Source organism: Colobus angolensis, unplaced genomic scaffold (genome assembly GCF_000951035.1).
Source record: "Colobus angolensis palliatus isolate OR3802 unplaced genomic scaffold, Cang.pa_1.0 Scaffold22, whole genome shotgun sequence".
Lineage (NCBI taxonomy): Eukaryota > Metazoa > Chordata > Mammalia > Primates > Cercopithecidae > Colobus > Colobus angolensis.
Genome location: NW_012115377.1, coordinates 4,399,182 through 4,413,281, shown reverse-complemented (window position 1 = coordinate 4,413,281; position 14,100 = coordinate 4,399,182). Strand labels below are relative to the sequence as shown.

At 42.6% G+C, this 14,100-nt stretch overlaps 1 protein-coding gene across 1 annotated transcript in view; it reads left to right on the top strand.

Annotated features, from left to right (window-relative positions):
* The window catches only part of LOC105512895 (putative EGF-like module-containing mucin-like hormone receptor-like 4), a 40,520-nt gene extending 26,420 nt beyond the window's left edge, over window positions 1-14,100 (top strand). The window contains exons 11-16 of the mRNA XM_011943551.1: window positions 2,097-2,332; window positions 5,821-5,887; window positions 6,473-6,564; window positions 9,729-9,909; window positions 12,140-12,235; window positions 13,502-14,100. Coding sequence (XP_011798941.1) covers window positions 2,097-2,332; window positions 5,821-5,887; window positions 6,473-6,564; window positions 9,729-9,909; window positions 12,140-12,235; window positions 13,502-13,627 — 798 coding nt within the window. The 3' untranslated portion in view covers window positions 13,628-14,100. The remainder of the gene's footprint in view (window positions 1-2,096; window positions 2,333-5,820; window positions 5,888-6,472; window positions 6,565-9,728; window positions 9,910-12,139; window positions 12,236-13,501) is intronic.

Sequence of the window (14,100 nt, the reverse complement as noted above, 5' to 3'; positions counted from 1 at the left end):
TGGTCTCGATCTCCTGACCTCGTGATCCGCCCGTCTCGGCCTCCCAAAGTGCTGGGATTACAGGCTTGAGCCACCGCGCCCGGCCCTGACCTGCTCTTAAGTAATTATATCTGCAAGACCATTTTTCCAAATAAGCTCACATTCTGAGATATGGGGGGTTAGGACTTCAATATATGAATTTGAGGAGGGAAGACAAAATTCAACACTTAACAGTCCCTTTTTTTGTTTTTGAGACAGAGTCATGGTCTGTCACTCAGGCTGGAGTGCAGTGGCGCAATCTCGACTCACTGCAACCTCTGCCTCCAGGGTTCAAGTGATTCTCCTGCCTCAGTCCCCCGAGCAGCTGGAATTACAGGCACCCGCCACCACATCTGGCTAATTTTTAAAATATTTTTAGTAGAGACGGGGCTTCACCATGAGCAACAAGAGCGAAACTCTTGTTTCACTTTGACCTCATGTGATCCGCCCGCCTCGGCCTCCCAGAGTGCTGGGATTACAGGCGTGAGCCACTGCACCCAGCCGTCTCCTCATACTTTGCACTTTATTTCCTCAATTCAGCAAGACTGCTGGACTTTTGGGGCATTACTTCTCCCTGAAGAATGACCCGTAGACTCTCTTCAGGTAGTGAGTAGACGACCTGAGAAAGTTAACTCAATTTTCCTCCTTTTTTTTTTTGAGATGGAGTTTCGCTCTTGTTGTCCAGGCTGGGGTGCAATGGCGTGATCTCGGCTTACTGCAACCTCTGCCTCCTGGGTTCAAGCTATTCTCCTGCCTCAGCCTCCAGAATAGCTGGGATTATAGGCATGAGCCACCACGCCCAACTAATTTTGTATTTTTAATAGAGATGGGGTTTCTCCATCTTGGTCAGGCTGGTCTTGAACGCCTGACCTCAGGTGATCTGCCCGTCTGGGCCTCCCAATGTGCTGGGATTATAAGCGTGAGCCAATGTGCTTGGCCTTTCCCTCCTTTTAGAGATCATGGTAAACATAAGTACTCAATGCCTATTCTCCAATATCTGTAATTCATAATGTCACACATGTCAGTTAGCATTTAGTTTTTTAATATGGGAGGGTAAATCCCATCCTCATTATGTTATCAGGATTAGAAATGGAAGCCTTATTCCACACATGGAATGGAAAATTTTGTGTCTGTGAACACATCTGGAGAATTATGAGAAATCATGAAGCATGACTTCTATAAAAGTATATTCATTTGCTCTGGCTGCCATAACAAGGTACCACAAACAGGGTGATTTAAACAATGGAAATTAATTTTCTCATAATTCTGGAGGCTCATGGTCTGAGATCAAGATGTCAGCAGGATTGGCTTTTTTTGAGGCCCTTTTCCTTGGTTTGTTGATGGCGGTCTTCTCCCTGTGTTCTCACTTGGTCATCCCTTTGCGTGTGTCTGCATTCTAATCTCCTATTTTTAAATTTTTATTTATTATTATTTTTAAGATGGAGTTTCGCTCTTGTTGCCCGGGCTATGGCGCAATCTCATCTCACTGCAATATCCGCCTCCCGGGTTCAAGCGATTCTCCTGCTTCAGCCTCCCTAGTAGCTGGGATTACAGGCATGTGCCACCATGCGCAGCTAATTTTTGTATTTTTAATAGAGACGGGGTTTCACCATGTTGGCCAGGCTGGTCTCAAACTCCTGACCTCAGGTGATCCACCCACCTCGGCCTCCCAAAATGCTGGGGATTACAGGCGTGAGCCACCGCACCTAGCCAATAGATGTGTTTTTTTAAGAGTTTCCACTATGGACATTTGGAGCTCAATTCCACCGAGGAGCCCCAGGGGGCAGTGTAAAGAACATGTCTTAGATATTAGTGGATTCTACCAATTTTTGTTTATTATACATTTGGGGGCTGTTCCCACAACATGTATTCCTTGGGTTTCTACCCTGCTCTATGCATGATGTAAACAGACTTCAGTAACTAGCAGAAGTCCTCAGAAAATGTTTAGCCCCCAGGCAAAATGTTATAGGTGCTCAAATAGAAATTCCAGGCAGCATCCAGGAAATGCTACGTGCTGAGCATATAATCAGGTACAGACCACATCTGCTGCACACCCCTGACTCTCCTGTTCCCTTCAGGTGCTGTGCTCCGTCATTGCAGGGCTGCTGCACTTCCTCTACCTGGCTTGCTTCACCTGGATGCTCCTGGAAGGGCTGCACCTCTTCCTTACCGTCAGGAACCTCAGGGTGGCCAACTACACCAGCATGGGCAGATTCAAGAAGAGGTTCATGTACCCTGTAGGCTACGGGGTCCCAGCTGTGATTATTGCTGTGTCTGCAATAGTTGGACCCCAGAATTATGGAACATTTACTCAGTAAGCATAATGCGTGTCTTTATGACGGTGGTAGCAATGGCCATGGCTCCTGTGTGACTTAAAATCAAAATGTTTTCTTAGTTCATCTTTTCTTTTTTTTTTTGAGATGGAGTTTTGCTCTGGTTGCCCAGGCTGGAGTGCAATGGTGAGGTCTTGGCTCACTGCAACCTCCGTCTCCCGGATTCAAGTTATTCTCCTGCCTCAGCTTCCCAAGTAGCTGGGACTACAGGCACCTGCCACCATGCCTGGCTTATTTTTGTATTTTTAATGGAGACAGGGTTTCACCATGTTGGCTAGGCTGGTCTCGAACTCTTGACCTCAGGCGATCCACATGCCTCGGCCTCCCAAGGTGCTGGGATTATAGGCATGAACCTTCGCACTCAGCCCTTAGTCCATCTTTTAATTGCCAATTATACTTCAAACCAGTCCTTCCTTAAGCCTGAATTCTGTTTTCTCTTGAAAATCCCTAGAGCAGTGGTTCTCAGCATCTTTGAGGTTGGATCCTTTTGAGAATTTTGTTGAAAGTCAAAGCCCCTTTCCTCAGACAAATGTACATATAAACAAAATTTTGAATACAACTTCAGTTAATTCCGAGACAGGAACAGCAGATTCCAGCCAGGCACAGTGACTCACACCTGTAATCCCAGCACTTTGGGAGGCCAAGGTGGGCGGATCACCTGAGGTCAGGAGTTCAAGACCAGCCTGGCCAACATGGTGAAACCGCGACTCTACTAAAAATACAAAAAATTTGCTGGGCGTGGTGGTGGATGCCTGTAATCCCAGCTACTCAGCAGGCTAAGGCAGGAGAATCGCTTGAACCCAGAAGGCGGAGGTTGCAGTGAGTAGAGATTGCACCATGGCACTCCAGCCTGATGCTGGAGCAAAACTTCGTGTCAAAAGGAAAAAAAAAGCAAATTCAGAGCCCCACATTAAGCACCCATGAGCTACATGTTCTCCTGAATTCTGAAAGAGTAGGTGGAATGGGCTGAGATGAATCTCCAAGATGTAAAGAATAACACCAATATTAAAAGTATCAAAGCCCTGTGTTGCATCAAAAATGGTGCTTCCTCTATGCAGCAGCTCATGCCATTCTCACCATGACCCTATGACGTCAGCAGTTTATTTTCTTACGCACAGGACACCTGGGCTTGAGTGCATTTCATAAACTTTTCCAAGGTCAGAGCTGCAAGGTGAGTAAGTCAGAATTTTCAAGGCAATACTCTGAATAGCCGTGTTTTATTGCTTCACTAAAGAAGCTTGCAAAACTCAACACACAACACTTAGTTGAAGTAGTTAATATTTTGTTAATGGTGCTTGGGTTAGGAAGTAGGTTGTGCATACACTAAAACATCATGTATGTTGTTTTATCATGTATGTTGTCCTTCTTTTCTTTTTTTTTTTTGCAATGGAGTCTTGCTCACCTGCCCAGGTTGGAGTGCAGTGGCGTGATCTCGGCTCACTGCAACCACCATCTCCCAGGTTCAAACAATTCTCCCGTCTCAGCCTCCTGAGTAGCTGGGATTACAGGCACCTGCTATCATGCCCGGCTAATTTTCGTATTTTTTAGTGGAGACGGGGTTTCACCATGTTGGCCAGGCTGGTCTTGAACTCCAGACCTCAGGTGATCTGCCTGCCTCGGCCTCCCAATGTTATCCTTCTTAAAGTCAAAGAGATGCTTTGTTTCCAGCTTGAACTCTGTATCCTGCCAGAATGGTGGAGATAGAATGGTAGAGGAGTTGATCAACATTTTCTTTTTTTTTTTTTTTTTACAATTTTAGGTACTCCCTTCTGATTTTTTTCTATTATGGGAGATGGAAATTTGGTGTGTGTGTTTTTTTAAAATTATACTTTAAGTTCTAGGGTACATGTGCATAATGTGCAGGTTTGTTACATATGTATACATGTGCCATGTTGGTGTGCTGCACCCATTAACTCGTTAATTACATTAGGTATATCTCCTAATGCTATCCCTCCCCTGTCGCCCCTCCCCACAATAGGCCCTGGTGTGTGATGTTCCCCACCCTATGTCCAAGTGTTCTCATTGTTCAATTCCCACCTATGAGTGAGAACATGCGGTGTTTGGTTTTCTGTCCTTGCAATAGTTTGCTTAGAATGATGGTTTCCATCTTCATCCATGTCCTTACAAAGGACATTAACTCATTCTTTTTTATGGCTGCATAGTATTCCATGGTGTATATGTGCCACATTTCCTTAATCCAGTCTATCATTGATGGACATTTGGGTTGCCATTGTGGAAGACAGTGTGGCGATTCCTCAAGGATCTAGAACTAGAAATACCATTTGACCCAGCCATCCCATTACTGGTTATACACCCAAAGGATTATAAATCATGCTGCTGTAGAAACACATGCACACATATGTTTATTGCGGCACTATTCACTATAGCAAAGACTTGGAACCAACATTTTCAATAAAAGGCCAGATAGTAAATATGTTTGGCTTTGCTGGCCACAGAGTCTCTGAGGTGACTACTCAATGTTGCCCATGTAGTGTGAAAGCAGCATTGACAATACATAGCTGAATGAGTATGATTGTCTTTCAATAAAACTTATGAAAGCAAGTAGTGGGCTGAATCTGACCCATGGGCCATAGTTGACAACCCTTTGGATAGAACTTAAGTTTGGAATCTTGTCTGCCTACTAAATGTTGGAGATTCAGGCTCTCAGTTTCCCTTTAAAAATAAGGTATGCTACCTTTGCCATCATAAGCCAAGAAAGAATACACATTATTTGGACAACAGACTACCTGATGCATGGAATATGCTTAATTAGAGTTAGTTTTTATAGCTGTAGTTATTGTTTTTACTCTCTCATTATAGCAATCATTATCAACTTGCTAACTACATTTATTACCATTAACTCATTGCTAGGAACTGTAGTCAAAAACTTTAAGCACATTATCTTCTTTAATCTTTCCTACAAGTTCTATATGAAGGCAGTGACAAAATTCTGATGAAAAAAAATCAAAGGATATCCAAATAGAGAGATATTCTATGTTCACGGATAAGAAGACTCAACGTTGTCAAGATGGCAGTTCTTCCCGACTTGATCTATAGATGCAACACATTCCAAATCAAAATCCCAGAAAATTATGTTGTGGATATTGACAAATTGATTCTGAAGTTTAGATAAAGGAGGCAAAAAACCTAGAATGGCCAACACTGTTTAGAAGGAGAACAACGAAGACAGAGAACTGACATTCCCTGACTTCAAGCCTCAGTAGAGAGCTACAGTCATCATTTAATCTTTCCAGTACTTTGATCAGCTCTATTATACACTTGAAAAAACTCAGCCTCAGAGCATGCATCTGCATCAAATGAGAACTCACATCTGACTCCATCTAAAATTCAGGATTCTGAGCGAAGCAACTCCTGGCCCTGTTCAGATCTTGCACCAGGAGCCTGCATTCAAGCTCTCTGCCTTCTCCCAGGGAAGAGGCAGCTAATGCTTCTCTCTCTTTCTCAACAGCTGTTGGCTCAAGCCTGATAAAGGATTCATCTGGAGCTTCACGGGGCCAGTGGCAGTCATTATCTTGGTAGGTGATAATTATTTATGGGTGTGCCCGCCTTGGGTTGACCAAGCATATAAAATGTTTTTCTTATCTAAGGGGAAATGAGATGAAGATAAGAAATACAGCCTAATGTGATCAATCCCTCTTCCTGAAAGTACTATCTTCACTTTTCTTTCCTTGGATTCCCCCTGGCTCACTTGTTGCTTTGGTGTAATAATATCATCTCTCCTAGGACTTCTTTTTCAAAATGCTGTTATTCATTCATTCAACAAATACTTAATGGTTGGCCTCTCTACACAGGGTGACATGGTTTCCTGTTTGCCAGAAACTTTCTGATGACACCTGTTCCCTGGTAGAGACATTAATAGCACCCTTCCACTTTCAAAGTGTCCTGGTTTGAATGATAAATTGTATCGTCACCGAATCAAGCACCAAATGCTGCAGGGTATACGCTGTGTGTTGCACGTAATAGACCAGAACATATGTGTGTACCATCTTTATAAAACCTGTGTCTTTTGGGAAAAGATTCTTAGGTCCTCCTGAAATTAGACTATATAAAATGGCTCCAAAAGAAAATTCCAAGTCACTTTTTTCATGCGGTTCCCACAGATAAACCTGGTGTTCTACTTCCAAATTCTGTGGATTTTGAGAAGCAAACTTTCCTCCCTCAATAAAGAAGTTTCCACCATTCAGGATACCAGGTAAGAGGGCATCAGAATCAGTGGTACCCACACGTTATTCCTACATGATCACTCTTTTGGGAAAGAAAGAACCCACGCAGAAATATGATATAAATTACCCTGGTATACGATAAAGGGTATGTGAAGGACAATTTATAGAAGAAATAGAAACTCTAATTTTCAGGTAACTTCATTTCCGTATTCAATAAATATTCATGCTGAGTGCAGTGACTCACACTTGTAATCCCAGCACTTAGGGAGGCTGAGGTGACAGGACTGTTTGAGTCTAGCTGCTCAAGACCAGCCGGGCAACATATTGAGACCCCTGTCTCTACAACAAATTTACAAAATTGGCTGTGCGTAGTGGCGTGTGTCTGCAGTCCCAGCTATTTGGGAGGCTGCAAAAGGAGAATCACTTGAGCCAGGGAGGTTGAGGCTGCAATGAGCTATGATCACGTCACTGTACTCCATCCTGGGCAACAGAGCGAGACTGTCTCAAAAATAAAAGCAAAAGAAACATTCATCAAGTGCCTCCTTTGTATAACATACTCTTCCGAGAGTATCAACATCCTCCTCCCACTCCACCAAGAGCCCATATACCTCTGGACTCTGTTTTCTTTCTTTTTTTCTTTCTTTCCTTTTTTTTTTTTTTTTGAGACTGAGTGTCACTCTGTCACCTAGGCAAGATCGTGTCCAGTGGCATGATCTCGGCTCACTGCAACCTCCATCTCGCGGGTTCAAGCAATTCTCCTGGGTTCAAGCAATTCTCCTGTCTCAGCCTCCTGAGTAGCTGGGACTACAGGTGCGTGCCACCACCCCTGGCTAATTTTTGTATTTTTAGTAGAGATGGGGTTTTACCATGTTGGTCAGGCTGGTCTCGAACTCCTGACCTCAGACGATCCACCCACCTCAGCCTCCCAAAGTGCTGAGATTACAGGCATGAGCCACCGCACCTGACCTGGACTCTATTTCTTTGGTTGTAGAAAGCCAATTCTCATGGGTACCAATCTACGCTAATAAAAATAATGATGACAAAAACTGATGTTCAATAGAATCTTGGTAGATGCTGGACATTTATCAATATTATTTCATGGCATGCTAATACTTTCAACCCATTGGGTGAATGCTACTAATACCCTCATTGATAATATGAGCCCACAGCTCACCTTACCCAAGGGTGGGTAAGGATCTTGCATTGGTGAGTCATGTGTATGAAAATTAAAAGGACTATCTGTCTAATTTCAAGCCCTGTCTCTAGTCTCCTCTACTTACCAAACCAGTCTGACATTTCTTAGCCTTGGTTTCCTCAATTATTGAGGGTCAAAGTGCCACCCTTCTTGGTGGTTCCCCATCCCCCTATTTCTCAATTCCTTACCCTCTAAGGGCTCACTTCTTCCTTAGAACTGCAAGCAGCAAGCTCCATGTCTGACCTCATCCCCAGCAGCCATGCCTTGTTGCCAACCTGTTCCTCTTGCTGGTGAATAGACAGTTACCCTGTTGTGCTACACTAGGTTAATGTCATACTTTGGGGTAGAGATTAACTATCTCGTCTATTTCCTAAGTAATAAATCCGAGGTTAACACTGACATGGTGGAAACATCGTGCTCTTTCAATAGGAAGGACTTGGATTCTACAAATTTCAGACATCATGGCAGGAAGAGGAGGCTCGATAAGAAGAGTTGAGAGACTTGTTCCAGATCTGTTAGAAGCCCCCATGCACTTGAGTCCCTTTGCCTCCTAAGCTCCAGAATTAACCATAGCGCTATCGAATCCCATAACTGGCCGGGCACAGTGGTTCACGCCTGTAATCCCAGCACTTTGGGAAGCTGAAGCAGGTGGACCATAAGGTCAAGAGATCGAGACCATCGTGGCCAACATGGCAAAACCCCGTCTTTACTAAAAATACAAAAATTAGCTGGGCGTGGTGGCAGGCATCTGTAGTCCCAGCTACTTGGGAGGCTGAGGCAGGAGAATAGCTTGAACCTGGGAGGCGGAGGTTGCAGTGAGCCAAGATTGCACCACTGCTCTCCAGCTTGGGCAACAGAGCAAGACTCCATCTCAAAAAGAAACAAAAATCGCGTATTTATGACTCCCTTTGCCTGCACCTTGGCTCTGTCCTCTTCTCCCTGCAGACTGACTTCCCACAGCTGATGAACAAGGCAGAGCCACCCCAAAGGGGTCTCACAGATTGATTCTGCAAGCCTCTCACTTCAAATGATTAAGACAGAAAATCTGGTTGGCTGGGGGGAAAATGGATTGATTGACTCCTTATAGGTCAGGTGTCTACTCTGGGGCAACTGGCTATGGTCAGTGGGGATGAAGCCATATGGCACCCTTTAGGTCAAAGAGAAAGTTGTCATGGGAGAATCCTGATATACCAGTGATTATGCTGTCTCCTAAATGTAGACATAGGTAGATTTTCTGTCATTTCTATAAGTATATCTCTTTCTGTAAGCATAAATGGAAGGAGGACTGGATATAAGAAAAATCACCAAGCTAGATTGCAGTTGTGGAAAACCTAGAAACCAAATCAGGAGCAGGAAGGACTGATTAGCAAGTTTATCACAAACCATAATATGTATTGAGTATTTATTTTGTGCTAGGCATTGTTCTAAGGACTGGAGATAAGGCAGTGAGTAAAACAGACCAAAATCCCTGCCCTCATAGAGTTTATATTCCCAGGGGGTAACGCAAAAAGTAAAAAGTGAAGTCTCATACACACACATACACACACACACACTCACACACACACTCATTAGCTCTCCCAGCCAGTTGCCATCAACAATCCCACTCCATTATATGAAACACAATATTTTTTGTGTGAAGAAACCCAACATTATGTTATGTTCTAAAGTCAGGAATTCACCATTATTCAAATTTTTAACACAGATTTCTAGAAGGCATTTTCCCATAAATCTTCCAAAAAGTCTAGGCAGAAGACACGCAGATAAATCAAATTATTTTCAATGGTGGGGAAAAAGCACTATTCTCAGTGATTTGCTATGATTGAAACCATGGGTTCCACTTCATCCTCAAGCTGTGTGACCTTGTTGTATATGTCACTTAACTGCATAAAGCTGTTGTGAGGTTTAAATAAGGGAAAGCATTTAGTTAGCACTAATGTTAACTACATTTGTGGTGAATACCTGGTAAACCGTAGTTATTATTACTTTTATTCCCTGCAGAGGCATGACATTTAAAGCCATTGCTCAGCTATTTATCCTGGGCTGTTCTTGGGGCCTTGGTCTTTTTATGGTTGAAGAAGTAGGGAAGACGATTGGATCAATCTTTGCATACTCATTCACTATCATCAACACTCTTCAGGGAGCATTGCTGTTTGTGGTACACTGTCTCCTTAATCGCCAGGTAAGGCTACTTATTTTGTCTGTCATCAGCCTAGTCCTAAAGTCTAATTGAATGGTTGTTCACATTCTCACTCTTCTCTGACCTTTTATAATTGTATTTTGGGGTCGTCTTGATTTGAGGATGAGGGTTTAGGTGTTGCTGGGGTATGCTATATCCTGTGGGTTTCCTCTGTTTAGCATCATATCTCTGAAGAGCATGGATCAGTCAGGATAAGATGGATTATGCTGCAATAACAAATAGCCCCTTGCTTCCCACACTCAGTCTTAGCAACTTACAACAATAAATGTTTATTTCTTGCTTGTGCTACATAAGTACATCGTCTTTCCTCTGGGGTGCAGGCTGAAGGTGTGACCTTTTTAGAACATTGATGGTTTCATGGCACAGGAAAAGGAGATTGTGGGAAAGCACAGCTTAGCTCTCTTAAAGCTTCTACCTAGTAGTGATGCACCTCTGTTCTGCTCTCATTTAATTGGTCAAAGCAAGTCACATGGCCATACCTCAGTTCACCAAGAAGGGGATGAATAATCCTCCTGTAGTGAGGGGCATTACAGGAAGTGATGCTGAAATATGTGGTACAATCTACCACAAACTCAAAGAGACTTCAAGTCTAGTCCCAGTTCCTCCACTGAGTAGGTGGCTGTGTGACTCTGGGTAAACTTCCTATCCTTTCTGAGGATCACCTGTAGTTTTCTCATCTGCAAATGTGGTGATGCCTTCATTACAGGGTTGAATATTTAAATGAATCAGTGCAATCTCCTAGCATAGTCCTTAGTACACATTAGGATCTCAGTGAGTGTTGCTATTTCAATTTTACTCTCCATAGAAAATTAGGACCAGTTCTCCTGGCATTTTCCCTTTGCTGTTGAATAAAACTACAAGCGGTTAAGATGCTAGTGGCAAAATGCTATCTTAACATGTCATTAATTTCTCTTCAATCTTTTAGTGCCTCAATGCTTGATACTTCTCACTCACAGAAGAGGTAAAATCAGTTTTAGCATGTTAAGGAGGTTAGAGGAAGGCAATTCTTGGAATCATGGAGGATGGGTGAGTGTAATGGCTAGCGTCAGGGCTCTGAATAAAGATGACAAGGTTTTGAGTCCTGGCTGTGTGACCTTGGGCATGTCAATTTACCTGCAAGAGTCTCAACTTCTTCATCTTTAATTGTGGGTACAAGAAATGTCTTTCTCACTCCATTTATGTAAGAATTAAATGATGTATTGCATATACAGTGTATTGAATATAGCTAGTGTTCAACAAATGGTGACCTTCACCATCATATAATCACCAACACTACCACCATTATCATCTAACCATCATCACAATAGTCACTTTTATCATTACCACCATTATCATCTTTATCATAATCACCTTCACCATCACCACCTTCATTACCTTTATCACACCTTCATCATCTTTACTATTATCACCATCACCATCATCACCATTACCATAACCTTTAATATCACCCTTATCATCATCACTAGCATCACCACCACCTTTATCATCACTTTCACGTGACATCATCACTTTCATCACGATCATCACCATCACCATCATCACCATTACCATCACCTTCATCATCACCTTCACATTGCTTTCATCAACATCACTATCACCACCGTCACCATGACCTTCATCATCACCTTCACTACCATCACCTTCATCATCACCATCATCACCTTCATCATGATCATTTTCATCATCACCATCATCACCGTTACTTTTACCATTGTCCGTTCCATTATCATCAACTTCATCATCATCACCTGCACCATCATCATCACTATCACCTTCATTATCATCATCTTCATTATCACCCTCACCATCATCACCATTACCATCACCTTCACCATCACCAATTTCATTACCTTTATCACCTTCATCATCATCACCTTCATCATCACCATCATCACCATTACCATCACCTTCATCATCATCACCATCATCATCTTAATTACCTTCATTACCACCACCACCATCAGCAATCACCTTCATCACCATCATCATCATCTATTGAGTCCTATAGTGTCTGATATTTAATACACACCTTTTTTACAACTGAGAAGTTTGAGTTTAAATAAAAGGAATCAACATAAACGTGGCCAAGATTATATGGAAAACTAGAAAGAGAGTAGGGCTTGGTGTCTTTATCTTTAACCTTGCATTTTAGGATCCTTTCTCCTAAACTGAGTCCTGGATGTAACATGGACCTCTCTACTCAAATTTCCAGGTGCGAATGGAATACAAAAAATGGTTTAGAAGGATGCGGAAAGGAGTAGAAACTGAAAGCACTGAGATGTCTCGCTCTACTACCCAAACCAAAACGGTAAGATCAGCTCTTTCTGAGTTGCTTATTGGAACCCAACATCTCATGCCTCTGGAAACTTCCTGGTTCTTTGATCTGAAAGAAAAGAGAAATTGCATTAGGTTCCTCTATTGTGCAGCTGAAGTTTCTGGGTATTGAGACCAAAACCAGAACCAACCCTCCCTTCCTTCCTTCCTTCCTTCCTTCCTTCCTTCCTTCCTTCCTTCCTTCCTTCTTTCCTTCTTTTTCTCTCTTTTTTTCTTGCTCTCTGTCTCTTTCTCTCCCTCACTCCTGGTTTCCCTTTCCTTCCTTACATTTTATTTCTTTCTCACTCTCTTTTTCACTATCTCCCTTTGTCACTCCCTTCCTCCTTCTCTCTCTTTTCTGACTCTCTGATCCATTCTTTCCATCCCTCCCTCCTTCTCTTCCTCTCTGTTTTCATTTCTTCCTTCAACAAATATCCAAAGGATATTTAGCATTTTTAAAAATTTATTAACTACACTCATTTAACAAATATTTATTGTCCGCTATGTGCCAGGCACTGTTTAGGTGCCGGAGAACCATCAGTGGACACACTGACAGTAGTCCTTGACCTCACAGAGCTAACATTCTGGTTGGGTGAGGGGACTGACAACAGACGTCAAAAAGTGAATTTTATGGTATGTTACAAAGTGATAAATGCTTCAGAAAAAAAGTAGAGCAATGGAGAGCAGCCAGGAATGATAGGGTGGGAGGATTCCAGTTTTAAATAAGGTGACTACAAGAAGTTGGCACTTGACCAAAAATTTGAAGGCTGTGTATGATAAAAACGACCTCTGGTTTGTGAAATTATCTAGATTTGGAGGACTAGGAAGAGACTTTTGGTCAGAAACCACAGATTCCTGAGTGCTGTGACTCATGAAACTGGGTTTGCCCCTAGAGGGCAGCCTAAATGCTAAGACCATGGAGCTGTTGCAAAGATATGAGCTTTATTTGGGACAGAGAGCTTCTTAGCTAGGGTAGCACCTCTCATCGTGAGGATTAAATTATGTCAAATAAGCACGTAGAAGGCTGCCTGGCACCACAGGAAGCCCCTGTAAATGTTTGTGAAAAGATAAAATAAAATAACTATTATCAGATGGTGGAGCTTTTTTGGAGGAGGGTGGGAAGTTGTAATGTCAGATATTGAACTTTGGACCTTACAGAAATCCTAGCTTGTCATCTCTGGGCAGGTTAGAAGTTTTAGTTAATTTCTGAGGTATTACATTCTCTTTCACCTTTTCTCCTTATTATCCTTCCCTTAAGTAGGAAGAAGTGGGGAAGTCCTCAGAATTCATTCATAAAGGAGACACTCCATCATCATCTGCAGTTTCAAGCAAGCAACGGCAGCCGCAGGTTCATCTGGTCTCTGTTGATTGGCTAAAGATGAACTGACCTGGCAAATGCCATGGCAATGACCCGGAAGTTACCACTCCTTTCCGTTTGTCTACGGCGCCCCTGTGGTCACACACAGATTGGACAAATGCTACTATTTCTAGCTTTCCTGAGAAAAGTCCAGGCTCACTCACCTATTTTGGCTTTTTATCTTCATAGAAAGAACAAGCCATTTGGGAGAATTCTTAGATCCAGAGTCCAGTAGTGTGGCACATACAATGAAGTGTCTGAAGGATGCATTTTAAAGATGGCGGGCAGGAGATGTAGATTTTCTTCTTGCAGCTACAGCCACCTTGCCAGAAAATCACTAACTGGAATCTGGATTCAGCTCATAGTTCCCTTTCTGGCCTCTCTGCTGTATTTTATGCTCACAAAGATCTTACATCATCACTCCACATTCATATAATTCAGCAATTTCCATGCAGTTCAATATTAAAGAGGGTGTTGCATTTCACAATACGAAAAGGTATCAT